Here is a 27,309-nt window from a genome sequence, read left to right as displayed (position 1 = left end):
TTCCAAACACCAGGAAACACTCTCACTGCTGAGTCTGTGCCGAGCCTTGGAACCACAGAAGGCAACATAACTGGGAGGAAAATAAATAAATAATTAAAACCCACAGATTATGAGCCCAGCGGTAACTCCCCCAGCTGAGAAGCAGCACAGACGCCTGCATTCACCACTAGGAAGTGGGGGCTGGGCAGGGAGGCACGGCTGCACTACTTAGAGTAAGGATTGGGCCTGAATGCCCCGAGGGCAATCTGAGAGAACTAATTTGGGATAGCAAACGAGATGGTGGGATAACTACCACGCGAAAAGCCCTAACCTAAGACACCACCAGGCCCGCTCACAGAACAAAGGACTGACTTAAATCCCATGGGCGGAGGAGCCTGGTAGGCTGCAGTCCATGGGGTCGCTGAGTCGGACACGACTGAGCGACTTCACTTTCACTTTTCACTTTCATGCATTGGAGAAGGAAATGGCAACCCACTCCAGTGCTCTTGCCTGGAGAATCCTAAGGACGGGGGAACCTGGTGGGCTGCCGTCTATGGGGTCGCACAGAGTCAGACATGACTGAAGCAACTTGGAAGCAGCAGCAGAGCTATGTGAAAAGCCTTAACCTAAGACACCGTCAGGCCCACTCACAGAACAAAGGACTGAGCAGAGCTAGCCTGGCCTATCCCCCTGCCTGGTGACAGGCAGGCAAGGGCAGCCAGAGCTGGAAGAGGGCAATCGCAGCCCCAGAGAGGCATTATCTACCAAACTGCAAGCAGGCTTCATTGCTAACCAAGACTTCCTGAGATTCTGGATGGTCAACATCCGTTGAGAAGGTGCCCCAGTTGCACACCCAGAAAACCAAGCAGCAGGGATGGGGGAGGCGATAAGTCGCAGCAACCGCGCTGGCCAAACACCTGGTCACCTGAGCTGCTTGGACCCGGGAAGGGCACAAAACGCAGACCCAACCGAGTCTGCACGTCTGGGGACTACCCAAGTACCTGAACCTGAGTGGCTTAGACCTGGGAAGCACATACAACCTAGGGCCGGCCTCAGACGGTTCCAGGCCAAGAAACCTAAAGCCTAAGCGGTGTAGATAGGGAAAGCACACATGCGGTGAGCAGGGGCAAACCCAGTGTGGCAGAGACACTGTGAGCACACACTAGTGTTATTCATTTGCAGCGTCCCTCCCTCCCCACAGCACGACTGAACAAGTGAGCCTAAAAAAGTGTCCACCACCACTCCCTTGTGTCAGGGCAGAAATTAGACACTGAAGAGACCAGCAACCAGAAGAAGCTAAATCAGAGGGAACCTCCTTGGAAGTGACAGGTGCAATAGATTAAAACCCTGTAGTTAGTACTGACTACATAGGAAGGGGCCTATAGATCTTGAGAAATATAAGCCGGACCAAAGAACTATCCGAAAATGAACTGACCCCACGCTGCCCACAACAACACCAGAGAAAGCCCTAGATATATTTTTGCTATTTTTACTATCATTCTTTAATTTTTTCTTTAATTTTTTAAAATTTTAAGTCCTCTATTACTCCTTTAATTTTCATTTTTATAACCTACTATTACTTTGCAACAACCCACTCCAGTACTCTTGCCTGGAAAATCTCATGGGCAGAGGAGCTTGGTGGGCTGCAGTCCATGGGGTCGCTAAGAGTCGGACACGACTGAGCAACTTCACTTTCACTTTTCACTTTCATGCATTGGAGAAGGAAATGGCAACCCACTCCAGTGTTCTTGCCTGGAGAATCCCAGGGATGGCGGAGCCTGGTGGGCTGCCATCTATGGGGTTGCACAGAGTCAGACACGACTGAAGCGACTTAGCATTACTTTGCAAAAAAAAAAAAAAGAGAGAGAGAGAGACCATATTTTTTAAAGCAAACTTCATATATATATATATATATATATATATATATATAAAATAATTCTTGTGACTTTGTTTTCTTTTTTTTTTTTTCTTTAATATTGTATTTTTGAAAATCCAACTTCTACTCCAGATTTTTAATCTTTGCTTTTTGGTATTTGTTATCAATTTTGTACCTTTAAGAACCCAATTTTCAGTACCCATTTTTACTTGGGAGTGAGATTACTGGCTTGACTGCTCTCTCCCGCTTTGGACTCTCCTTTTTCTCCACCAGGTCACCTCTATCTCCTCCCTCCCCCTTCTCTTCTCTATCCAACTCTGTGAATCTCTTTGTGTCTTCCGGACTGTGGAGAACACTTAGGGAACTGATTACTGACTGGATCTGTCTCCTTTTGCTTCCCCCCTTTTATCCTCCTGGCCATCTCAGTCTCCTTCCTTCCTCTTCTCTTCTCTGTGTAACTCCATGAACATCTCTGAGGGATCCAGACTGTGGAGAGCACATAGGGAAGTGATTGCTGACTAGCTTGCTCACTCCTCTTTTGATTCCACCTCATCTCATCCTGATCAGCTCTATCTCCCTCCTCCCTCTTCTCTTCTCCATGTAACTCTGTGTACCTCTCCTGGTGTCCCTTAATGTGGAGAAACTTTTCATCATTCAGCTCAGTTGAGTCGCTCAGTCGTGTCTGACTCTTTGCAACCCCATGAATCGCAGCACGCCAGGCCTCCCTGTCCATCAACAACTCCCGGAGTTCACTCAAACTCACGTCCATCAAGTTGGTGATGCCATCCAGCCATCTCATCCTTTGTTGTCCCCTTCTCCTCCTGCCCCCAATCCCTCCCAGCATCAGAGTCTTTTCCAATGAGTCAAGTCTTCACATGAGGTGGCCAAAGTACTGGAGTTTCAGCTTTAGCGTCACTCCTTCCAAAGAACATCCAGGACTGATCTCCTTTAGAATGGACTGATTGGATCTCCTTGCAGTCCAAGGGACTCTCAAGAGTCTTCTCCAACACCACAGTTCAAAAGCATCAATTCTTTGGCGCTCAGCTTTCTTCACAGTCCAACTCTCAAATCCATACATGACTACTGGAAAAACCATAGCCTTGACTAGACAGATCTTTGTTGGCAAAGTAATGTCTCTGCTTTTGAATATGCTATCTAGGTTGGTCATAACTTTCCTTCCAAGGAGTAAGTGTCTTTTAATTTCATGGATGCAATCACCATTAACCTTGATGTTTTATCACCGGTGCTGTATAGATGGAGAAATCTTGAGACTACTGTAAAAATAAGACTGAAAACCAGAAGCAGGAGGCTTAAGTCCAAATCCTGAGAACACCAGAGAACTCCTAACTCCAGGGAACATTAATAGACAGGAGCTCATCAAATGCTTCCATACCTACACTGAAACCAAGAACCACCCAAGGGCCAACAAGTTCCAGAGCAAGACATACCACACAAATTCTCCAGCAACACAGGAACATAGCACTGAGCTTCAATATACAGGCTGCCCAAAGTCACTCCAAGCCCATTGACATCTCATAACTCATTACTGGACACTTCATTGCACTCCAAAGAGAAGAAACCCAACTCCACCCACCAGAATGCTGACACAAGCTTCCCTAAGCAGGAAAACTTGACAAGCCACCTGTACAACCCCACCCACAACGAGGAAACTCCACAATAAAGAGAACTCCACAAACTGCCATAATACAGAAAGGCCACCCCAAACACAGCAATATAAGCAAGATGAAGAGACAGAGGAATACCCAGCAGGTAAAGGAACAGGATAAATGCCCACCAAACCAAACAAAAGAGGAAGAGATAGGGAATCTACCTGATAAAGAATTCCAAATAATGATAGCAAAAATGATCCAAAATCTTGAAACCAAAATGGAATCACAGGTAAACAGCCTGGAAACAAGGATTGAGAAAATACAAGAATGGTTTAACAAGGACCTAGAAGAAGAAAAAAGAGTCAATATATAATGAATAATGCAATAAATAATATCAAAAACACTGAAGGGAACCAACAGTAGAATAACGGAGGCAGAAGATAGGATTAGTGAGGTAGAAGATAGAATGGTAGAAATAAATGAATCAGAGAGGATAAAAGAAAAACGAATTAAAAGAAATAAGGACAATCTCAGAGACCTCTGGGACAATGTGAAACGCCCCAACATTCGAATCATAGGAGTCTCAGAAGAAGAAGACAAAAAGAAAGACCATGAGAAAATATTTGAGGAGATAATAGTTGAAAACTTCCCTAAAATGGGGAAGGAAATAATCACCCAAGTCCAAGAAACCCAGAGAGTCCCAAACAGGATAAACCCAAGGTGAAACACCCCAAGACACATATTAATCAATTAACAAACACAAAGAAAAAATATTAAAAGCAGCAAGGGAAAAACAACAAATAACACACAAGGGGATTCCCATAAGGATAACAGCTGATCTTTCAATAGAAACTCTTCAGGCCAGGAGGCAATGGCAGGACATAGTTAAAGTGATGAAAGAAAATAACCTACAGCCCAGATTACTGTATCAAGAAAGGATCTCATTCAAATATGAAGGAGAAATCAAAAGCTTTACAGACAAACAAAAGCTGAGAGAATTCAGCACCACCAAACTAGCTGTCCAACAAATGCTAAAGGATCTTCTCTAGACAGGAAACACAAAAAGAGTGTATAAACTCCAACCCAAAACAATAAAGAAAATGGCAACGGGATCATACTTATCAATAATTACCTTAAACATAAATGGGTTGAATGCCCCAACCAAAAGACAAAGACTGACTGAATGGATACAAAAACAAGACCCCTATATATGTTGTCTACAAGAGACCTACCTCAAAACAAGGGACACATACAGACTGAAAGTGAAGGGCTGGAAAAAGATATTCCATGCAAATAGAGACCAAAAGAAAGCAGAAGTAGCAATACTCATATTAGATAAAATAGACTAAAACAAAGGCTGTTAAAAGATACAAAGAAGGACACTACATAATGATCAAAGGATCAATCCAAGAAGAAGATATAACTATTATAAATATATATGCACCCAGCATAGGAGCACCTCAATATGTAAGACAAATGCTAACAAGTATGAAAGGAGAAATTAACAATAACACAATAATAGTGGGAGACTTTAATGCCCCAGTCACACCTGGATAGATCAACTAAACAGAAAATTAACAAGGAAACACAAACTTTAAATGATACAATAGACCTGTTAGACCTAATTGATATCTATAGGACATTTCACCCCAAAACAATGAATTTCACCTTTTTCTCAAGCGCACACAGAATCTTCTCCAGGAGAGATCACATCCTAGGCCATAAATCTAGCCTTGGTAAATTCAAAAAAATTGAAATCATTCCAAGCATCTTTTCTGACCACAATGCAGTAAGATTAGATCTCAACTACAGGAGAAAAACTATTAAAAATTCCAACATATAGAGGCTGAACAACACACTGCTGAATAACCAACAAATCACAGAAGAAATCAAAATATGCATAGAAATGAATGAAAATGAAAACACAACAACCCAAAACCTGTGGGACACTGTAAAAGCAGTGCTAAGGGGAAGGTTCATAGCAATATAGGCACACCTCAAGAAACAAGAAAAAAAGTCAAATAAATAACCTAACTCTACACCTAAAGCAACTAGAAAAGGAAGAAATGAAGAACCCCAGGGTTAGTAGAAGGAAAGAAATCTTAAAAATTAGGTCAGAAATAAATGCAAAAGAAACAAAAGAGACTATAGCAAAAATCAACAAAGCCAAAAGCTGGTTCTTTGAAAGGATAAATAAAATTGACAAACCATTAATAAGACTCATCAAGAAACAAAAGGAGAAAAATCAAATCAATAAAATTAGAAATGAAAATGGAGAGATCACAACAGACAACACAGAAATACAAAGGATCATAATAGACTACTATCAGCAATTATATGTCAATAAAATGGACAACTTGGAAGAAATGGACAAATTCTTAGAAAAGTACAACTTTCCAAAACTGAACCAGGAAGAAATAGAAAATCTTAACAGACCTATCACAAGCACAGAAATTAAAACTGTAATCAGAAATCTTCCAGCAAACAAAAGCCCAGGTCCAGACGGCTTCACAGCTGAATTCTACCAAAAATTTAGAGAAGAGCTAACACCTATCCTACTCAAACTCTTCCAGAAAATTGCAGAGGAAGGTAAACTTCCAAACTCATTCTATGAAGCCACCATCACCCTAGTACCCAAACCAGACAAAGATGCCACAAAAAAAAAAAAAAAAACTACAGGCCAATATCACTGATGAACATAGATGTAAAAATCCTTAACAAAATTCTAGCAATCAGAATCCAACAACACATTGAAAAGATCATACATCATGACCAAGTGGGCTTTATCCCAGGGATGCAAGTATTCTTCAATATCCACAAATCAATGTAATACACCACATTAACAAATTGAAAAATAAAAGCCATATGATTATCTCAATAGATGCAGAGAAAGCCTTTGAAAAAATTCAACATCCATTTATGATAAAAACTCTCCAGAAAGCAGGAATAGAAGGAACATACCTCAACACAATAAAAGCTCTATGTGACAAACCCACAGCACATATTGTCCTTGATGGTGAAAAATTGAAAGCATTTCCCCTAAAGTCAGGAACAAGACAAGGGTGTCCACTTTCACCACTACTATTCAACATAGTTTTGGAAGTTTTGGCCACAGCAATAGGAGAAGAAAAAGAAATAAAAGGAATCTAAATTGGAAAAGAAGAAATAAAACTCTCACTGTTTGCAGATGACATGATCCTCTACATAGAAAACCCTAAAGACTCCACAGAAAATAACTAGAGCTAATCAATGAATATAGTAAAGTTGCAGTATATAAACTCAACACACAGAAATCCCTTGCATTCCTATACACTAATAATGAGAAAATAGAAAGAGAAATTAAGAGGAAAATTCCACTCACCATTGCAACAAAAAGAATAAAATACTTAGGGATATATCTACCTAAAGAAACAAAGACCTATATATATAAAACTATAAAACACTGGTGAAAGAAATCAAAAAGGACACTAATAGATGGGGAAATATACCATGTTCATGGATTGGAAGAATCAGTATAGTGAAAATGAGTATACTACCCAAAGCAATCTATAGATTCAATGCAATCCCTATCAAGCTACCAACAGTATTTTTCACAGAGCTAGAACAAATAATTTCACAATTTGTATGGAAATACAAAAAGCCTCGAATAGCCAAAGCAATCTTGAGAAAGAAGAATGGAACTGGAGGAATCAACCTGCCTGATTTCAGGCTCTACTAAAAAGGCACAGTCATCAAGACGGTATGGTACTGGCACAAAGACAGAAATATAGATCAATGGAACAAAATAGAAAGCCCAGAGATAAACCCACACACCTATTGACACCTTATCTTTGACAAAGGAAGCAAGAATATACAATAGAGAAAAGACAATCTCTTTAACAAGTGGTGCTGGGAAAACTGGTCAACCACTTGTAAAAGAATGAAACTAGAACACTTTCTAACACCATACACAAAAATAAACTCAAAATGGATTATAGATCTAAACATAAGACCAGAAACTATAGAACTCCTAGAGGAGAACATAGGCAAAACACTCTCCGACATACATCACAGCAGGATCCTCTATGACCCGCCTCCCAGAATATTGAAAATAAAAGCAAAAATAAACAAATGGGACCTAATTAAAATTAAAAGCTTCTGCACAACAAAGGAAACTGTAACCAAGGTGAAAAGACAGCCTTCAGAATGGGAGAAAAAAATAGCAAATGAAGCAACTGACAAACAACTAATCTCAAAAATATATAAGCAACTCCTGCATCTCAATTCCAGAAAAATAAACGATCCAATCAAAAAATGGGCCAAAGAACTAAACAGACATTTCTCCAAAGAAGACATACAGATGGCTAAAAAAACACATGAAAAGATGCTCAACATCACTCATCAGAGAAATGCAAATCAAAATCACAATGAGGTACCATTTCACACCAGAATAGCTGTGATCCAAAAGTCTACAAGCAATAAATGCTGGAGAAGGTGTAGAGAAAAGGTAACCCTCTTACACTGTTGGTGAGAATGCAAACTAGTACAGCCACTATGGAGAACAGTATGGAGATTCCTTAAAAAACTGGAAATAGAACTGCCATATGACCCAGAAATCCCACTGCTGGGCATACACACCAAGGAAACCAGAATTGAAAGAGACACGTGTACCCCAATGTTCATCACAGCACTGTTTATAATAGCCAGGACATGGAAGCAACCTAGATGTCCATCAGCAAATGAATGGATAAGAAAGCTGTGGTACATATACACAATGGAGTATTACTCAGCCATTAAAAAGAATACATTTGAATCAGTTCTAATGAGGTAGATGAAACTGGAGCCCATTATACAGAGTGAAGTAAGCCAGAAAGAAAAACACCAATACAGTATACTAACACATATATATGGAATTTAGAAAGATGGTAACAATAACCCTGCATGAGAGACAGCAAAAGAGATACAGATGTATAGAACAGTCTTTTGGACTCTGTGGGAGAGGGCGAGGGTGGGATGATTTGGGAGAATGGCGTTGAAACATGTATAACATCATATGTGAAATGAAAATAAATAAATAATAATAATTAAAAAAATACAAGCCTTTTAAAACTAAAAAAAGAAAAGAAAAGAAAAGCAAACAACAGCATGTCATTCCTTTACTCAAAACCTCCAATCAATCCCCATCACACTCAATGAAAGCTGAAGCCCATATTTTGACCTACCAACCCCTCTATGATCTGACTTTTCTTTGGTTGATCTCATTTTATGACTACCCTCCCTCTGGTCCTCTTAGTTCTAGCTCACTGATCTCCTGTTATTCTTTAAATAGAACATGCCAAGCAAGAACAGCACTTGCTATTTTCTCTTGCCTAAAACGTTCTTTGTCAAAATATCCTTGTTTCTTCCCCACTTCCTTTAGCTCTTTACTCAAAAGTTATTATATACTTCTTACCTGCCCTGACTCTATATTTCATGTTCCCCTTTTCAGTTTTATTTATTCCTTAGCACTTTCTCTATCATAGTATATATAATATATATTGCATATTTTTTCCTGTCTGTATTCCATGCTAGAATGTAAACTCTTTGAAGGATTTTAGTCTGTTTCTTATATCACTATATCCCCAGTAATTATAATAGCACTGAGTACAGAGTCAGTGCTTATTTGTTGAAAACAAGTAAAAAAAGGATGTGCACAAAAGATAAAATTGTCATTCAAACTAGAAAAACTAGTTTAAAAACTCGCACTTGGAAAAAATACTGCCTACGAAAAGTAGGTCAATTAGAGCAGAGAACGGTGAAAATGATCAAGAGTTGGGGATTATGAATCAAGAGTTGTGGTGTAAGAATGAGGGGGTGACTATGTTAAGGATGCTGGAAAAGAGGGATCAGTGTTAAACGCCAATCCCCTGGGCAAGAGAGTGAAGGGAAGGATGGCATATAAGCCCTGAGGGACCGAGATGAAAGGAAGAGAATGAGGAACAATGACTCTGGGGAGCCTGTCAATAGCTGTAAAGAATGGATGGAAAGAGCTGGATTAATTGGAGATTTTGTTCAGAGATTCCTATTGCCTTTTGCAATTAAGTTATGTGATTTTTGGGAGCAAATAACCAAGAATTGATGCCCACTTGTATGCACTAACATCAGAATAATACCACCAAAATGTCCTGCCAACATTTGCTAAATCTAGGACCAGTACTGCAGCTCAGAAACACAGCAACAAAATGACCAGAAAAGATAGGCATTTTCCAGTCAATGCCCATCTCTCAGTTCCACTGTATTCCCATGTGACACTAGGGGAACTGCATGTCTGTAAATTAACTGAAAACATATTGGAAAATTGCCAGTTAACATCACCAAGGGTCTCCCAATGAAGAAGCAATAAGACTTTCTCCATTGGAGTCAAATTAGAAGCTGATCAACCAAATTAAAAAAGGAGAATAAATTATCTAACATTGGATCTCATACTGAGAGATTCATTTCCTAGGCAGGTTGATAAAAAGTCTAGGGGTCCCCAAGGATAGAGGGGTCTGGAGTGCTCAAGGAGGAAGAAAGGACAAACTTCTTTCCCCTCTACATTCCTCAGGATTATATAACAATAATGTATCCTGCTTGAGGACAGTCTCTGGAAAAAACCTTCTGGCTAATCCTATTATCTTAAAATGTAAATTATAGGAGTAGGTCTAGTGAGGTCTTAACCTCCAGAGATTCTTTTGATTCACTGTAATAACTAATTAGAGAGTATATAATTCCATTGCTAACACTAGCAAGGGGGTGCTCTTTCTGCCCTCTTCTGATGCCTATGTCAGAAGCTTTCTCTATCTCCTTTATACTTTTTTTTTAAAGAAATAAAAATTTAACCCACCACAGGTATACATGTGTTCCCCATCCTGAACCCTCCTCCCTCTTCCCTCCCCATACCATCCCTCTGGGTTGTCCCAGTGCACCAGCCCCAAGCATCCAGTTTTTATACTTTAAGAAAACTTTATTGCACAAAGCTCTGAGCGAACAAGCCTCATCTCTGGCCCAGGATTGAATTGTCCTCCGGAAGCCAAGAATCCCAACGTCTTTTCATGTGTCAGCAACAACCTTTCAATACTTTCCCTGAATAAAAGTGTCTAAACAATACATAGCAAGATTATAGTAAATGCACATAAAGTGCATTTATAGAGTCACTTATAAATGGTTTATTTACTCTTACATACTAATAGGATATGGCAAAAGACGTGTGAGGTGTTTTGATATTTTGAGCCACGAATCTCCTATTTTTTCTTTGCTTCTTATGACAACAACAACAATAATAATAATAATAATAATTGTGAAGCTCTTACTGTGCACTCTATTTCAGGAAAGTGGCACTGCCTAACCAAGAAATAACGAGATTTCAAAGATAGGGTAATATTAACGTGATGTCAAGTACAAATGTGGTGGCTAGAGGTCCTGGGAGTGGAGCAACTAAGACTTTCAAGGCCGAGTTTATCATCTGGTATTAATGATACAGTAGGAGTAGGGGGAGAAGGAACCTTTGATCCAGTTACCAAAGTCCTCTAGAAAGGTGATGAAAAGTAAGTGGGGAAAAACTGGAATGATATGAACCTCAAAGAAGAAGGGAGATGAGGTCAAAGGGAAAAGTCCAGAAGTGGAAATGAATAGTGCTAACCACAGGAAAATGGGGTGTGGGAGAAAGAGGAGCCTAGCAGGGGGAGAGCTATATGCAGGAGAGAGGAGGCAAGTCCAAGTTCTAACAGTGAAGGTGAGGAGAAAGAAGAAGGAAAAAAATATTCTGAGGAAATGCTGAGGAGTGTACCTTGCTCTTCTTGTTGTCTGAGTCCAGCCACCAGGCCTAATGCAAGTGACACAGCCACCAACAAAATTAGAAGAACCTGTTATAAAATTTTTAAAAATGTGATCTTTACAATTTCATTAAAATATACAAAAAACCAGATACCCTGTCTCCCCCAGTGATTGTTATAGGAGCACAGTATGCTAGCTTTTCATGATACCAGAATTTTAAAATACCATTGATTACAGATTTTAAATTAAAATACATTAGTCCCAGTTGGTTTAACCCCAAACTGAGTTAAAGTAAAAACGAAACCAAGGGGGCCAATTATCTTTACACATTTTCCTTTCTTAGCTAGATACATGTTTGGAGATCATTTATTTAAATGATTCATTTACTTTAGTCACTCAGTCCTGTCCAACTCTTTGCAGTCCCATGGACTATAGCCTACCAGGCTCCTCTTTTCAAGGAATTCTACAAGCAAGAATATTGGAGTAGGTTGCCATTCCCTTCTCCAGAGGATTTTCCCAACTCAGGAATCAAACCCTGTTCTCCTGCATTGTGGGTAGTTTCTTTACCTTTGAGCCACAAAGGAAGCCTTATTTATTTAAAAGTATCCCAAAACTCTGAAATCATGAACTACCTCATTTCCAGGAAACAGGGTTTTTGATTGTGAGAAAATAGTGAAGATATTTCAGTCCAGTTCAGTTCAGTCGCTCAGTCGTGTCCGACTCTTTGCAACCCCATGAACCACAGCATGCCAGGCCTCCCTGTCCATCACCAACTCCCAGAGTCCACCCAAATCCATGTCCATTGAGTCAGTGATGCCATCCAACCATCTTATCCTCTGTCGTCCCCTTCTCCTCCTGCCCTCAATCTTTCCCAGCATCAGGGTCTTTTCCAATGAGTCAGCTCTTCGCATCAGGTGGCCACAGTATTGGAGTTTCAGCTTCAACATCAGTCCTTCCAATGAACACCCAGGACTGATCTCCTTTAGGATGGACTGATTGGATCTCCTTGCAGTCCAAGGGACTCTCAAGAGTCTTCTCCAACACCACAATTCAAAAGCATCAGTTCTTCTGTGCTCAGCTTTCTTTATAGTCCAACTCTCACATCCATACATGACCATTGGAAAAACCATAGCCTTGACTAGATGGACCTTTGTTGGCAAAGTAATGTCTCTGCTTTTGAATATGCTATCTAGGTTGGTCATAACTTTCCTTCCAAGGAGTAAGCGTCTTTTAATTTCATGGCTGCAGTCACCATCAGCAGTGATTTTGGAGCCCAGAAAAATAAGATCAGCCACTGTTTCCCCTGTTTCCCCATCTATTTCCCATGAAGTGAGGGATTGGGGGCAGGAGGAGAAAGGGACAACGGAGGATGAGATGGCTGGATGGCATCACCGAATTGATGGACGTGAATTTGAGTGAACTCCAGGAGTTGGTGATGGACAGGGAGGCCTGGTGTGCTGCGATTCATGGGGTCGCAAAGAGTCAGACACGACTGAGCAACTGAACTGAACTGAACTGAAGTGATGGGACTCGATGCCATGATCTTAAAAAGTTTTCTGAAAGTTGAGCTTTAAGCCAACTTTTTTACTCTCCTCTGAAGATATTTAACATATAAAAATATAATCTCCAAACAATTAACTACCAAGTTACCTGCTTTGATCTACAAAGCAAAAAAATGTTTTAGGGTAATCTGGAAGTCATTGACTAAAGATTGTGTATATAATCGTTATCACCATGCTGACAAAGCTCTTCAGTGTAATGGACTTTATCCTGTGACTGAAATTAAACTGATATAAATTAAAGAGAATTCTTTTCACTGACCTCTTTCCCCATCAAGTCCAATGATAAGTATCCTGGATGATAGAGCTTGAACACACTGTTTACTTAAGTAATTAATTAGGTACACAGATTACTTATGTCAACTACAAAATGGCATCCCTGGTGGCTCAGACAATGAAGAATCTGCTTTTTGGGGAAGATTCCCCTGGAGAAGGAAATAGCAGCCCACTCCAGCGTTCTTGCCTGGAGAATTTCATGGACAGAGGAACCTGATGGACTACAGTCCACAGGAATCACAAAGACTGAGCAACTAACACTTATACTTTTGCAAACTGGCACTTGCCAAAAGTATTGCCAGTGACTAAACGACAAGGGCATGTGCCATCTGACTCTGGGAGGGTGAACCCTGTGCTGCTGCAGCTGTTGATCTTTAACACCCCGTGAAGGAGTTCAGGGCGTAGTGAGGCACTCCGTGCTCCAGGGAATCTGGTGGAACAGGTCTTTAGATAGCTAGATATTTTCAGAAACTGATTTTCAGAAACACAATTCCAATCCCTGCATCTCTTCATATTTAGAAAAACACTAAATCTCTTCGTGATGAGATGAGTGCCTTATGACTAACAGAAAATCTTTTGTAAAATGAGTGCTTAATAGCACTGGACTTCTCCTTCCATTCATGAAGGTGAAAGAGGAGAGTGAAAAAGCTGGCTTAAACTCAACATTCAAAAAACTAGGATCATGACATCTGGCCCCATCACTTCATGGCAAATAGATGGGGGAAAAGTGGAAACAGGGAGAGATTTTATTTTCTTGGGCTCCAAAATCACTGCAGATGGTGACTGCAGCCATGAAATTAAAGGATGCTTGCTCCTTAGAAGAAAAGCTATGACAAACCCAGACAGCATATTAAAAAGCAGAGACATTACATTGCTGACAAAAGTCCACACAGTCAAAGCTATGCTTTTTCCAGTAGTCATGTATGGATGTGAGAGTTGGACCATAAAGAAGGCTGAGTGCTCAAAAATTGATGCTTTCAAACAGTGATGCTGGAGAAGACCCTTGAAGAATCCCTTGGACAGCAAGGAACTCAAACCAGTCAATCCTTAAGAAAATCAGCCCTGAATATTCATTGGAAGGACTGATGCTGAAGCTGAAGCTCCAATACTTCGGCCATCTGATGCAAAGCACAGACTCATTGGAAAAGACCCTGACGCTGGAGAAGATTGAGGACAGGAGAAGGGGGCAACAGAAGATGAGATGGTGGATGGTATCACCAACTCAAACTCAGACATGAGTTTGAGAAAACTCAGAGAGATGAAGAAGGACAAGAAAGCCTGGCGTGCTGCAGTACATGGGGTAGCAAAGAGTTAGACTTGACTGAGTGACTGAATAACAACAACCCCCTTCACCAAAATCTTTTATATTGACTTTCCCCCACTGCCTCTTTTGGAGCTATCTCTCAGAGCTATCTGAGGTTCTTTCTACTGGGCTGCATCCCTCATTTTGTACCAAATAAAACTTACCTTGCAACTTTCAAGTTGTGTATTTTTTAAGGAAAAAAAATTAGGAAAATATTTTATAATGCCAATGAAATTTGTTATTTTTTTTAAATCGCTTTAATGAAAGAAAAAAGCCAGTATCAAAATTTGCTTTCGATAATAAAGACCCTACATAAGGTATAGATTTGTTTGTTTGTTTGCCTTCTGGAAATCAACTAAAAATTAACACATCTAACTTTTAAAATGGAAGTGAATTCAAGGATGGGGAAACGTGTTAAATACTATGAAAATAATTCTCATATGAAGTTTCAAAGTTAGCCCAAGGTCAGTGACCTCCAACAGGTGTTCATTCAGTAGAGAAGCTGAAGCATAAAAGTGAACATAAACAGTTATTAAATAACACCATTAGCACTTTTCCCCTTATTTTCATTCTCAAAAGCCACAGATTTAGATTAAGCCTAAAAATGTTACAAAGCAAAAATGCACTGGGAAACTTTCCTATGATGAACCTCACGAGTCAGAGTCAGCTACATTTCAGTTTACACCTTATATTTGGTTCTTTCACCATTCAAACTTGCTAGAAAAATAAGCAACATCTAGCTGTTTTTGTTGTTACTATAAGACTATCAGTCATGTCTGACTGTTTGTGACCCCATGGACTGTAGCCTGCCAGGCTCCTTTGTCAATGAGATTCTCCAGGCAAAAATACTGGAATGGGTTGCCACTTCCTCTTCTAGGGGATCTTCTGGACCCAGGGATTGAACCCAAGTCTCCTGTATCTCCTGTACTGGCAGGTGAATTCTTTACCACTGAGCCACCTGGGAAGCCTCAAGGGTAAGAAGGTTCATTTTCAATCTTGTATTATCATGACTCTAACTACGTAACTCTGAATAAGTTTCTTGATATTAAGGTACAAATATATCTTAAACTATCTTATGCTATCTACAAATTGTAGAGGGGAGTACTCTGAACTCCAAAAATTACCGAGAAACCAACATTTGATTTTAGCTTGACTGAATAAAGAATGCTAGAAATACAGATCGGAAAAGGCAATGGCACCCCACTCCAGTACTCTTGCCTGGAAAATCCCATGGACAGAGGAGCCTGGTAGGCTGCAGTCCATGGGGTCGCTGAGGGTCGGACACGACTGAGCGACTTTACTTTCACTTTTCACTTTTATGCACTGGAGAAGGAAATGGCAACCCACTCCAGTGTTCTTGCCTGGAGAATCCCAGGGACGGGGGCGCCTGGTGGGCTGCCGTCTATGGGGTCGCACAGAGTCGAACACAACTGAAGTGACACAGCAGCAGCAGCAGCAGCAAAAACACAGATATATTTAAAATTTCTTAATACAACTTTTACTAAAATCTAGAAATAGTAGGGTTGGAACTATGATTTTAAAATATTGAGCTTCTATTTATGTGTACTGATAAACCATTAAAAGTATACAAAGTAGGGAAATATATGATGAACAAGATTTGCTCTCAAGGAATTGATAATTCCCTGAATTTATAAGATAGGATAAGTATGATAAATGGCATAAGAGCTAAAAGTTCCCAGAATAACAAATGCCAAAATTCCCAGAAGAAAAAAAAAAAGGAATATCTTGAGAGTTCCCTTAGTTATAGTTATTGAGCTCAATACTTACACACATTGTTTCACTTACACCTCCAAACAATGTTTGCATGAAAGAGAGAATGGTGATGGCATTAAGTAAAGTTGGGAATCTAGGAGAAAACTGCAGCGCGATAGTTGTGAGAAAATCATGCAAATGATTTTGACTATAAGGTAGATGCTGGAGGAAGGGCAAGCAGGCACTTTCTAATTTAGGACTGAAACTCAGTCAGAGGTGAGAACTAGCGGCTTATGCGGAATTCTTGGTGGAGAATACACTCTTAAATCCATGAATAAGGTTAGAGTCCTTAAAGAAAAGATCTTCACACAGTGTTTGGTGAAATGCCCAAAGAGAAGAAAGATAAATAAACAAATAATTCAGATAAGGAGAAAAGTGATAAAAACAGGAATTTCAATGTCATCATGAAAGCAAGGGGAGAGAATTCAAAGTGAGAAATTACTCCACAGTATCTGTGTACTGTTGTTATGGAAACTTAGCAGGGAGAAGGACAGGGGAGAAGGATTGACTTTTGAGGAAGCAACTTCAGTGCAGCAAAAAAAAAAAAAAAAAAAAAACCAAACCTAGAGAATAAAAAATGGTTGGCTGGTGAGAAAACTGAGGCATTGAAGAGAGTCGGAAGTTTGATGGTAAAAGGAAAAGAAAATGTAATAAAATCAAGGAATGTTTTTGTTTTAGGCCAGGGAAGATCTTACGGAACAAAAGAACAAGGAAGAGAAAACAGGCAAAAGAGTCCATCCCTAGGAGTGAAGTTAAATGGCACAAAATCAAGAATTGAAAAAAGAAGACACTGATTTTAATTCCTCACCCTCTGGTCTTAACATACTGATGCACAAAGGTGACTTGGGAGATAATTATAATTATAATCATGGTAAAATCAGTGCTGCTAAGTATTTTGCCACAGATCCCAGTTTTTTAGATTGACCGAATATTAATTTGTTGCTATGCAAATTTCTTATATGCAAAATGTGATTTAAATCCTTCACTTTGCGTTAGAGCTGTCATCAGGGATAAAACTGAACAGTTACTGAAAACTTCATATTTAAATTGCAACGCAAACAAATACAATCCTGGAGTCATACCCCTACCTTTTGCCACAAACTACAAAGGTGAAAATATTAAAATGTACTTACAATACAAATTATTTTGTACTTCTTAACAGTATTTCTCTTAACAGGTTCTTCTGTTGATAAATTCAGTGTAGATTGCATTGTTCTGTTAGCTAGATAAACCTGTTCTACCAGAAGACAGTGGACCGATTTCCTTTTTCTAGTCTGGCAAAGAGAAACTGCACGAATTACATCACTGTGACTGGCTTTTAAATGTTTGGAAAGAGCATAGCTCTTTAATGATTGGATAGTTAAGACGGGAAAAAAAGCTGTAATAACAATAGTGTCATGAGATGAAAGTTCATTTCCTGTACACTGTAGACAACTGTTCTGTTTGTCCTTTGAAAAAATCTAATTCAGGGTCTTGTAGATTTCTTTCCATGGACCACAATGAACTACCAGGTCTTTAGAAATTCAGAAATGCACAAAACCATATTTGAATATCTTTGGCAAATGGTTCTCTGTACTGGGTAAACTTAGAATTGCCCAAAGTAGCTCTTTAATTTTAATTTTTAAATTATGAAGCCTAGGCTCCACATTGATTGAATTAAAATCTTCTGGAGTTTTGACAAAGGAAGCAGTGTATTTAAATATCCTTCCTAGTGATTTTTTTTTTTAATGTAGCCAAGATTAGTCTAAACACTTTGCTTTGAGTCCTATATGCACTTTTGAATTCTCTCCTGAAAACATTCACTCTGGATTCTAATCAAACTTGCCAATTGTACATGTGTGCATGCTAAGTCGCTTCAGTTTTGTCCAATTCTGTGCAACCCTAGGGACCATAACCCTTCAGGCTCCTCTGTCCCTATGATTCTCCAGGCAAGAATACTAGAGTGGTTGCCATGCCTTTCTCCAGGGGATCTTCCTGACCCAGGTGTAGAACCCCTGTCTCTTATGTCTCCTGCATTGGCAGGCAGGTTCTTTACAACTGATGCCACCTGGGAAGCCCCTACAGGACTTGAGGGACTTGGTCATCTGCTCAGATACCTTGGTGAGTGATCTCTCAGAAGTAGGATTCTGCCAGGTTTCTTAGATTCCCATAGCAAGGTATTTTGTCGTTATTGTTATGCTATGACATACTGATTATATAAAAGAAAGATTAAGCCTACATCACAATTTGTCTCAAAAGCAGGATATTCCTAGGACTTATGTGCTGCTGCTGCATCACTTCAGTCGTGTCCGACTCTGTGTGACCCCATAGACGGCAGCCAACCAGGCTTCCCCTCCCTGGGATTCTCCAGGCAAGAACACTGGAGTGGGTTGCCATTTCCTTCTCCAATGCATGAAAGTGAAAAGTGAAAGTGAAGTCGTTCAGTCGTGTCCGACTCTAGCGACCCCATGAACTGCAGCCTTCCAGGCTCCTCCGTCCATGTGATTTTCTAGGCAAAAGTACTGGAGTGGGGTGTCATCGCCTTCTCCGAGGACTTATGTACTCACCTAATAATATAAGTCTTTGTTTTTTTTCTGGGTTTCTGGGGCTTCCCTGGTGGCTTAATCGGTAAAGAATCTGCCTGCAATGCAGGAGACCTGAGTTCGATCCCTGGGTTGGGAAGATTCCCTGGAGGAGGGCACAGTAAGCCATAGTAAGTATTCTTGCCTGGGAAATGCCATGGACAGAGGAACCTGGCAGGCTGCAGTCCGTGGTGTCGCAAGGAGTTGGACACGACTGAGTGACTGAGCACATTTGCACTTAAGACTATCTAGTCTCTTTGAGTCTGGTTCTCAGTGCTCCCACATTTATCTTCCTCTCTGTTATAGTTGGCTTTGTATGTCAGCTTGGCTAGGTTATGGTAACCAGTTGTTTAATCTCCCACACTGCCAGAACACCCATTCTCCCTTCTTCCTCTCATTTCCCAAGCCCCTTCAACCTTGAGAACACAAGAAAAGACCAGACAAGGAAGCCAGGAGACCTCTGATAAAGTCTTACGTCTGTTTCAAAGTAAAGGACTCAGCATTGGATTCTTCATTTTGTAAGTTGATCTCAGATTATCTCCATGCTAATAACTGTCAGATGTTATAATGGAGAAATATCTTAGGTCTTCAGAGCTTGACGGAAGTAAGCCTCAGAGAATCTACCTGGGGCATGTACAGATGTGTACAGTAGAGATATTGGCATTGCCTAACCTCTAGTCATATTTTCTGTTATAACATTTCCCCTAACTGAATCCTAAGCTCCAACCTCTTTTGAGTCTCTCAAGTCCTGGAAACTTCCTAACAGTTCTCCTAAGCACTGGACATCAGCCAAATCCACATCTTCCATGCAGTTTAGACTTTGGACTAGACTGGAGATTAAAGTCCTGTGTCATCTGAACCTGCACTAACTTACTTGAATCTTGTTTCTGTGCAGGCGTGCCGGCTTAGTCGTATCTGACTCTTTGCACCCCATGGACTGTAGCCCACCAGGCTTCTCTGTCCGTGGAACTGGAAGTCTCACTATTCTTGCTCCCTTCATTTTAGAATAATCTCCACCTTCTGGATTATGAAAACTTCACTCTGTATGTTCTAATGCTTAGAATCCTTGTGCTCTAGAAGGCAGCTACCATTACATCCCCCACCAATCATAAATAATTTTTAAATTTTACAAGGTCCCTGCATGCACAGAATTCTGGGAATTTTCTAAAATCACAGTAAGCCCCCTGGTCAATGTGTTGGGAAAGCCCCAGGGGCCTGCCAACATCAACTGCCCTTCCTGGTTCTCCCACCTGAGCTTGGGTGGCAGTTGGACAAGCAGGACTGGGAAGGTTCAGAGAAACTAGGTACACTGAGTGCAGTGGAGGGGAGGTTTATATTAGACTCAGGTCAGCAACAGGAAAAGTCTCCCATCAAGACAGGGAGACTTCAAATAAAATAATAGCAGGGATGGATGGGTAGGTGGCCAAATTCAAGGAGGGCTTATTATTAAAAAAGGCAGGAAAAGGCTAACCACATAGGCAAATGGGTTTAGGAAGCACAGATGCTAGCTTGCCCTTGGCAAGTGGAGTTCTAAAACTGGAGCTGAATCTAGAACAAGCTGTCCAGGTGGGAGTGGTGTTAGCAATGCCAAGCCAGGGCTAAGAGACAGCAGCATATAGGAAGTGACAGGTAAAATCTCACCATGGACTATAGGACCCAAGTTCTTGAAACAGAAATGTTAATATAGTGACTGGGTTACTAGATATCCAAAAAAAATGACGGAAAAAGTAGAATCCATTCTCGTGGACAGATAGTATTTTACATACCTATGTGTATGATAAATTGCTTTTCAAGATGAAATACATAAAATCTCATGAAGAGTCAGCACAGATGAATACTGGAGATGAGAGTGAAAGTGTAGTTGCTCAGTTGTGTCCAACTGTGACCCCACAGACTGTAGCCCCTAGGCTCTTCTGTCCATGGAACTCTCCAAGCAAGAATATTGGAGTGGGTAGCCAATTTCTTCTCCAAGGAATCTTCCTGACCCAGGGATTGAACCCAGGTATCCTGCATGGTATGCAAATTCTTTACCATCTGAGTGACCAGGTAGAACAATTCTGAACCTCAATTAAATAAAATATTATCCCCCAACCCAAGAGGGGAAAAGCTCTATTTTATTTTCAATTGTATCAATAAAAATTTGTGAACTTTGTTTCCTCTTTTACTATATAAGTGCACACATCTTTGATTTCATGCATATACCTACATAATACCTTTGGTTATGCATCTTGGACTACAAAGCTTAAAATATTCACTAACTGGTCCTCTGCAGTTCCAAAGTCTGGCACTAATGTACTTAACCATAGAAACCCATCATTTGAATAATTATATTCATAGTCTTATCAATTTATTTCACAGTGAATAACTAAAAAACTAAAGTTTTAAATTCTGGACAACACAATAAACACTCTCGGTCTGAGTTAAAGTACCATTTGAATCAAAGCCTCTATAATCAGATAAAATGATCCAGGACATGAGGTTTTTACATGGCAGAATAGGCTATAAAGATCAGAATTCTTCAGTCTGTAAAATCTATGTGGTATGATTAAAAGAATAGTAAGTTTGGAGTCAAAAATTATTTTGTGGCAAAAGAAAGAAGAAATGAAAAGGTTTGAATTGGAGAAATTGAAATGTGAGTCTGTTGGAAATGAAATTCCAAGGCTGGATTTGGAGGCTGAGAGTAATAGGATAAAAGATTTGCTTTGGGAATATTTTCCTGGTTCTAGAGAATTAAATGGACCAGAGTGAGGAGAGATTAAGACAGAAAGGCCAGGTAGGTATAGCTGTCACAGACCCAGTGAGATGAAGTCAGAGGAAGGCTATGGAAATGAATAATATGTGTTGGGTTTCAGAAATATGAAGGCTGAGCTTCGGGACTGATTCTAAACCCAGGTCACCCAAAGAAGAGTGGGATCATGAGCAGAGAGAGGGCTATCAGGACAGGAGGCTAGTTCTCTGGAAAGATGACAAGCTAGGTTTTAGACCTAACAAAGTTGAGTTATTTATAGAACACATATTGAAATCTTCAGCATCAAAAGTAAAGAAAAATATCTTTTAAAAAGAAGGGTAAAAATGCCTCTACTGTATTTTTTTTAATATTACTTTATAATAAATAGTGTGTGCATCTCAGTCACTCAGTCGTGTCCAACTCTGTGACCCCATGGATTGCTGCTCACAGGGTTCCTCTATCCATGGAATTTTCCAAGCAAGAATACTGGAGTGGGTTGTCATTTCTTTCTCCAGGGGATCTTCACCTGCATTAACCCAGGGATTAAACCTGCATCTACTGCAATGGCAGGCAGATTCTTTACCACTGGGCCATCTGGGAAGCCCCATATAATAAATATTATAACACAAAGAATCTCTGTAAGATAGCCAATATTGATACTTATGACACATATAAGTTTTCTGTGGCTTTGTAGCAAAGTAGGCCACATAATTTGCTAGCAAATTTTAGGCCACAGTATCATAAACTTAGTGGCCTAAAACAACAGATTTATTATTTTACAGTCCTCTTGGTTTAAAGTTCAAATGGGCTAAGGTCAAGATGTCAGATGGGCTGGATTCCTTTCTGGAGCCTCCAGGGGACAAGCTGTTTTATTGCCTTTTCTAGCTTTCAGGAGCCACCTACACTCCTTGGGTCCTGTTTCTCCACTTTCTAGTCCAGAAACTTTGCATCTTCCTGACCTTTCTTCCTTAGTTATATCTCCTATTGACTCTTCTCTTCAATTTACCTCTTCTGCTGTGAAGGGCCCTTGGATTACACTGGTCCTACCCAGATAATCCAGGATAGCCTCCTTATTTGAGAGTTTGCAGATTAGCAATCTTAATTCCACCTGTAAATTTTATTTCTCTTTGCTGTGTAATTTAACGTATCTTCAAGGGCTGGGAATTAGGACATTGACATTCTGCCTACCATAGGCAAAATACTTTTATACTTTGATGAAATAAAATGTATGTTTTAAGGCAGCACAAGAAAAAAGTAAATCTAAAATTCTCTCTCTGTGCTTTTTTGGACCTCCTCCCTCCCTAATGTGCAGTATTTATCTGCATACATATCAACAGAGCTCCTCAAAGAGGGGGATCCCTGCTTCAACATGAAGGTCAGTTTTTTTTTTTTTTTCTTTATTCTGATGCTAGCACTGTAACTTCTTAAAGAATAACCTTCTTTCTCAGCTCTGTAGGGGTCATTGTGAATTCCTGCTCACTATGTATCCTTGGTGAACATTCTGATGTTTTACAGTCTCTCAGTCATACCCAACTCATTGCAACCATATGGACTGCAGCACGCCAGGCTTCCCTGTCCTTCACCATCTCCCAGAGTTTGTTCAAAATCATGTCCATTGAGTCAGTGATACCATCGAACCATATTGTCTCTGTCATCCCCTTCTCCTCCTGCCCTCAAACTTTCCCAGCATCAGGGTCTTTTCCAATGAGTCGACTCTTCCCATCAGATGGCCAAAGTATTGGAGCTTCATCTTAAGCATCAATCTTTCCAATGAATATTCAGAGTTGATTTCCTTTAGGATTGACTGGTTTGATAGCCTTGCAATCCAAGGAACTCTCAAGTGTCTTCTCCAGCACCACATTTTGATGTATGATCCTTTGTCTTGAAAATGTATATAGCTGTGTCTTTAGTTTCTAACAGGCAGAACAGTTCTCAGAGCTGCCCAGCTTATAATCCTCAGTTTGGCTCAAATAAAATTCCCTTTTTTTACTTTCTTTACTTGATAGGTAATTTCGTTTTTGTCAACACTTTCTTGGCATAGTCGGCAGAACATCAAAAATACCCACAGAAGACACCTGGAGTCCACCCTGCGCCAGTGCTTGGTCCCAGCATGGGCCATTTGAGTCCTACCCTCTTCTTGGTATTCCTCAAGCGCTTTGGTGAGTTCTTCTGATATCTGAACATCATTGCTTTAAATGTCCTGAATTGTACTCTAGCTGTTTTTCTTGGGATTTGGAGTCTTAAGAGGCTGCCAGTACATTTCCTAGGCAGGGACCTAGGAGTGTCTTTGGAGTGAACTGGCTGACTGCCCTTTCATAAATTTGCTTTAGGGATTACATTGAATTTAGGTGCAATGGGGTGGGAGGTAGGAGAGAGGTTCAAGAAGAAGGGGATATATGATTACCTATGATTGATTCATGCTGATATAGGGCAGAAACATATATAATGTTGTAAAAATAAACTTAAATGCATAAATAATGAATGAATTTTAATTTTAAAGGTGAAATGATGTAAAACTGTAACTTGGTTTACTTCTCTGTTGAGAAGACTAAGTTTTCTTGAAATATTCATCTGCTTTTGGTAACAGATTTATAAACCCTCTTTACCAGTAACTTTTCTCACTTGCCTTTTAAATCTTATTGTCATTTTGTTTGTATGAATAAGCATGGCTTCACACTGACATGATCCACCTTGGCCAAATGTTTAAAACCTTTTGTTCTCCTGACAATCTTTCTAAAATCAAATTCATGACATCCTTTTGGCCTCCAGCTAACTTCAGGATGTTTCAGAGGGCTCCTGTTTATCCCAAAGAAAGACATTAAGCTAATTTAACTTATCTGGTATATAAAATTACATGGGGAACACTGTCAAATGAGTAATAATACATTTTCTTAAGTTGTATAGATAAATATTATCAATATAAAGCCTCTAGAAATCATATGAAGTTGCTAAAATTTGAAGAGTTCTGGTATATTGTCAGTGCTAATACTAGTTATTATATTAAAATATTGTATGTCACAGAAATTGCAATTTCCTTAATAATTCCCTTGTAGTCAGGTCTTTCTAGTTGAGCTATTTCAAATCCTGAAAGATGATGCTGTGAAAGTGCTGCACTCAATATGCCAGCAAATTTGGAAAACTCAGCAGTGGCCACAGGACTGGAAAAGGTCAGTTTTCATTCCAATCCCAAAGAAAGGCAATGCCAAAGAATCCTCAAACTACCACACAATTACACTCATCTCACACAGTAGTAAACGAATGCTCAAAATTCCCCAAGCCAGACTTCAGAAATACATGAGCCATGAACTTCCAAACGTTCAAGCTGGTTTCAGAAAAGGCAGAGGAACCAGAGATCAAATTGTCAACATTCGCTGGATCATTGAAAAAGCAAGAGAGTCCCAGAAAAACATCTATTTCTGCTTTATTGACTATGCCAAAGCCTTTGACTGTGTGGATCACAATAAATTGTGGAAAATTCTGAAAGAGATGGGAATACCAGATCACCTGACGTGCCTCTTGAGAAACCTATATGCAGGTCAGGAAGCAACAGTCAGAACTGGACATGGAACAACAGACTGGTTCCAAATAGGAAAAGGAGTACGTCAAGGCTGTATATTGTCACCCTGCTTATTTAATTTCTATGCAGAGTACATTATGAGAAACATTGGACTGGAAGAAACACAAGCTGGAATCAAGATTGCCAGGAGAAATATCAATAACTTCAGATATGCAGATGACACCACCCTTATGGCAGAAAGCGAAGAGGAACTAAAAAGCCTCTTGATGAAAGTAAAAGAGGAGAGTGAAAAAGTTGGCTTAAAGCTCAACATTCCAAAAATGAAGATCATGGCATCTGGTGCCATCACTTCATGGGAAATAGATGGGGAAACAGTGGAAACAGTGTCAGACTTTATTTTGGGGGGCTCCAAAATCACTGCAGATGGTGATTGCAGCCATGAAATTAAAAGATACTTACTCCTTGGAAGGAAAGTTATGACCAACTTAGATAGCATATTCAAAAGCGGAGACATTACTTTGCCAACAAAGGTCCATCTAGTCAAGGCTATGGTTTTTCCAGTGGTCATGTATGGATGTGAAAGTTGAACTGTGAAGAAAGCTGAGCAATGAAGAATTGATGCTTTTGAACTGTGCTGTTGGAGAAGACTCTTGAGAGTCCCTTGGACTGCAAGGAGATCCAACCAGTCGATCCTAAAGGAGATCTGTGTTCTTTGGAAGGAATGATACTAAAGCTCCAGTACTTTGGCCACCTCATGTGAAGAGTTGACTCATTGGAGAAGACTCTGATGCTGGGAGGGATTGGGGGCAGGAGGAGAAGGGGACGACAGAGGATGAGATGGCTGGATGGCATCACCAACTTGATGGATGTGAGTTTGAGTGAACTCTGGGAGTTGGTGATGGACAGTTATGCCTGGCGTGCTGCAATTCATGGGGTCACAAAGAGTTGGACATGACTGAGTGACTGAACTGAACTAAGTCAGGTCTTTAACCATGCTTTTCAATTCTTTGGCATTTATAGACAGTTACTGTCTTACTCTGATGCTTGTGGATGACTTGTTTTCATGCTCCAAAACTAAATTAGACTTGGTAGCAGGTATGAGGGTTATTTCAGATGGAATACTAAAGAAATAAGAACAGGGTTTCCTTTAACTGCTTGTATCTTACACTCAGTTGAGTCTCTTCTAAACTCTACCACATTCAGCACAATTCTGTAAGCCAGAATTCTGTATATTGTCACCTTGCTTATTTGACTTATACTTAGAGTACATCATGAGAAATGCTGGGCTGGATGAAGCCCAAACTGGAATCAAGATTGCTGGGAGAAATATCAATAACCTCAGTTATGCAGACGACACCACAATTATGGCAGAAAGTTAAGACCTAAAGAGCCTCTTGATGAAAGTGAAAAAGTTGGCTTAAAATTCAACATTCAGAAAACTAAGGTCATGGCATCTGGTCCCATCACTTCATGGCAAATAGATGGGAAATAGTGGAAACAGTGACAGACTTAATTTTGGGGGGCTCCAAAATGACTGCAGATGGTGACTGTAGCCATGAAATTAAAAGATGCTTGATCCTTGGAAGTTATAGACAGCGTATTAAAAAGCAGAGACGTTACTTTGCCAACAAAGGTCTATCTAGTCAAGGCTATGGTTTTTCCAGCAGTCATGTATGGATGTGAGAGGTGGACTATAAAGAAAGCTGAGCACCAGAGAATTGATGCTTTTGAACTGTGGTGTTGGAGAAGACTCTTGAGAGTCCCTTGGACTGCAAGGAGATCCAACCAGTCCATGCTTAAGGAAATCAGTCCTGAGTGTTCATTGGAAGGACTGATGTTGAAGCTGAAATTCCAATACTTTGGCCACCTTATATAGAAAAACTGACTCATTTAAAAAGTCCCTGATGCTGGGAAAGATTGAAGACAGGAGGAGAAGGCGACGATAGAGGATGAGATTCTTGGATGGCATCATGAATTCAGTGGACACGAGTCTGAGTATACTTTGGGAGTGAGTGATGGACAGGGAGGCCTGGCGTGCTGTGGTACATGGGATCGAAAAGTGTTGAACAAGACTAAGAGACTGAACTTAACCGAACTAAACTGACGCTTTTATGAAAATGCTTGTAGATGACATGCCTTAATGCTCCAAAACTAAATTAGACTTGGTAGCAAGTAGAGGGTTATTTCAGAAAGAATACTAAAGAAATAAGAACAGGGTTTCCTTTAACTACTTATATCCCACACTCAGTCGAGAGCTTCTAAACTCTACCACATTCAGCACAATTCTGTAAGCCAACAAACTTCCCATGAACTAAGGCTGCCTTCTGCCCTTAATATCACCTTGTGGATATAATGAC

The 27,309-nt window shown here is 40.0% G+C and overlaps 1 protein-coding gene across 1 annotated transcript in view; it reads right to left on the bottom strand.

Annotated features, from left to right (window-relative positions):
* Positions 1–17,434, bottom strand: part of ENPP3 (ectonucleotide pyrophosphatase/phosphodiesterase 3) — an 88,314-nt gene extending 70,880 nt beyond the window's left edge. Inside the window, exons 1-2 of the mRNA XM_027551560.1 lie at positions 17,280–17,434; positions 11,249–11,324 (exon numbers count right to left, since the gene is read on the bottom strand). Of these exons, the coding sequence (XP_027407361.1) occupies positions 11,249–11,324; positions 17,280–17,357 (154 nt within the window). The 5' untranslated portion in view covers positions 17,358–17,434. The remainder of the gene's footprint in view (positions 1–11,248; positions 11,325–17,279) is intronic.
* Positions 17,435–27,309: the final 9,875 nt, after the last annotated feature.

The sequence above is a fragment of the Bos indicus x Bos taurus genome, chromosome 9, assembly GCF_003369695.1.
Source record: "Bos indicus x Bos taurus breed Angus x Brahman F1 hybrid chromosome 9, Bos_hybrid_MaternalHap_v2.0, whole genome shotgun sequence".
NCBI lineage: Eukaryota > Metazoa > Chordata > Mammalia > Artiodactyla > Bovidae > Bos > Bos indicus x Bos taurus.
This window is presented reverse-complemented; position numbering and strand designations above follow the sequence as displayed.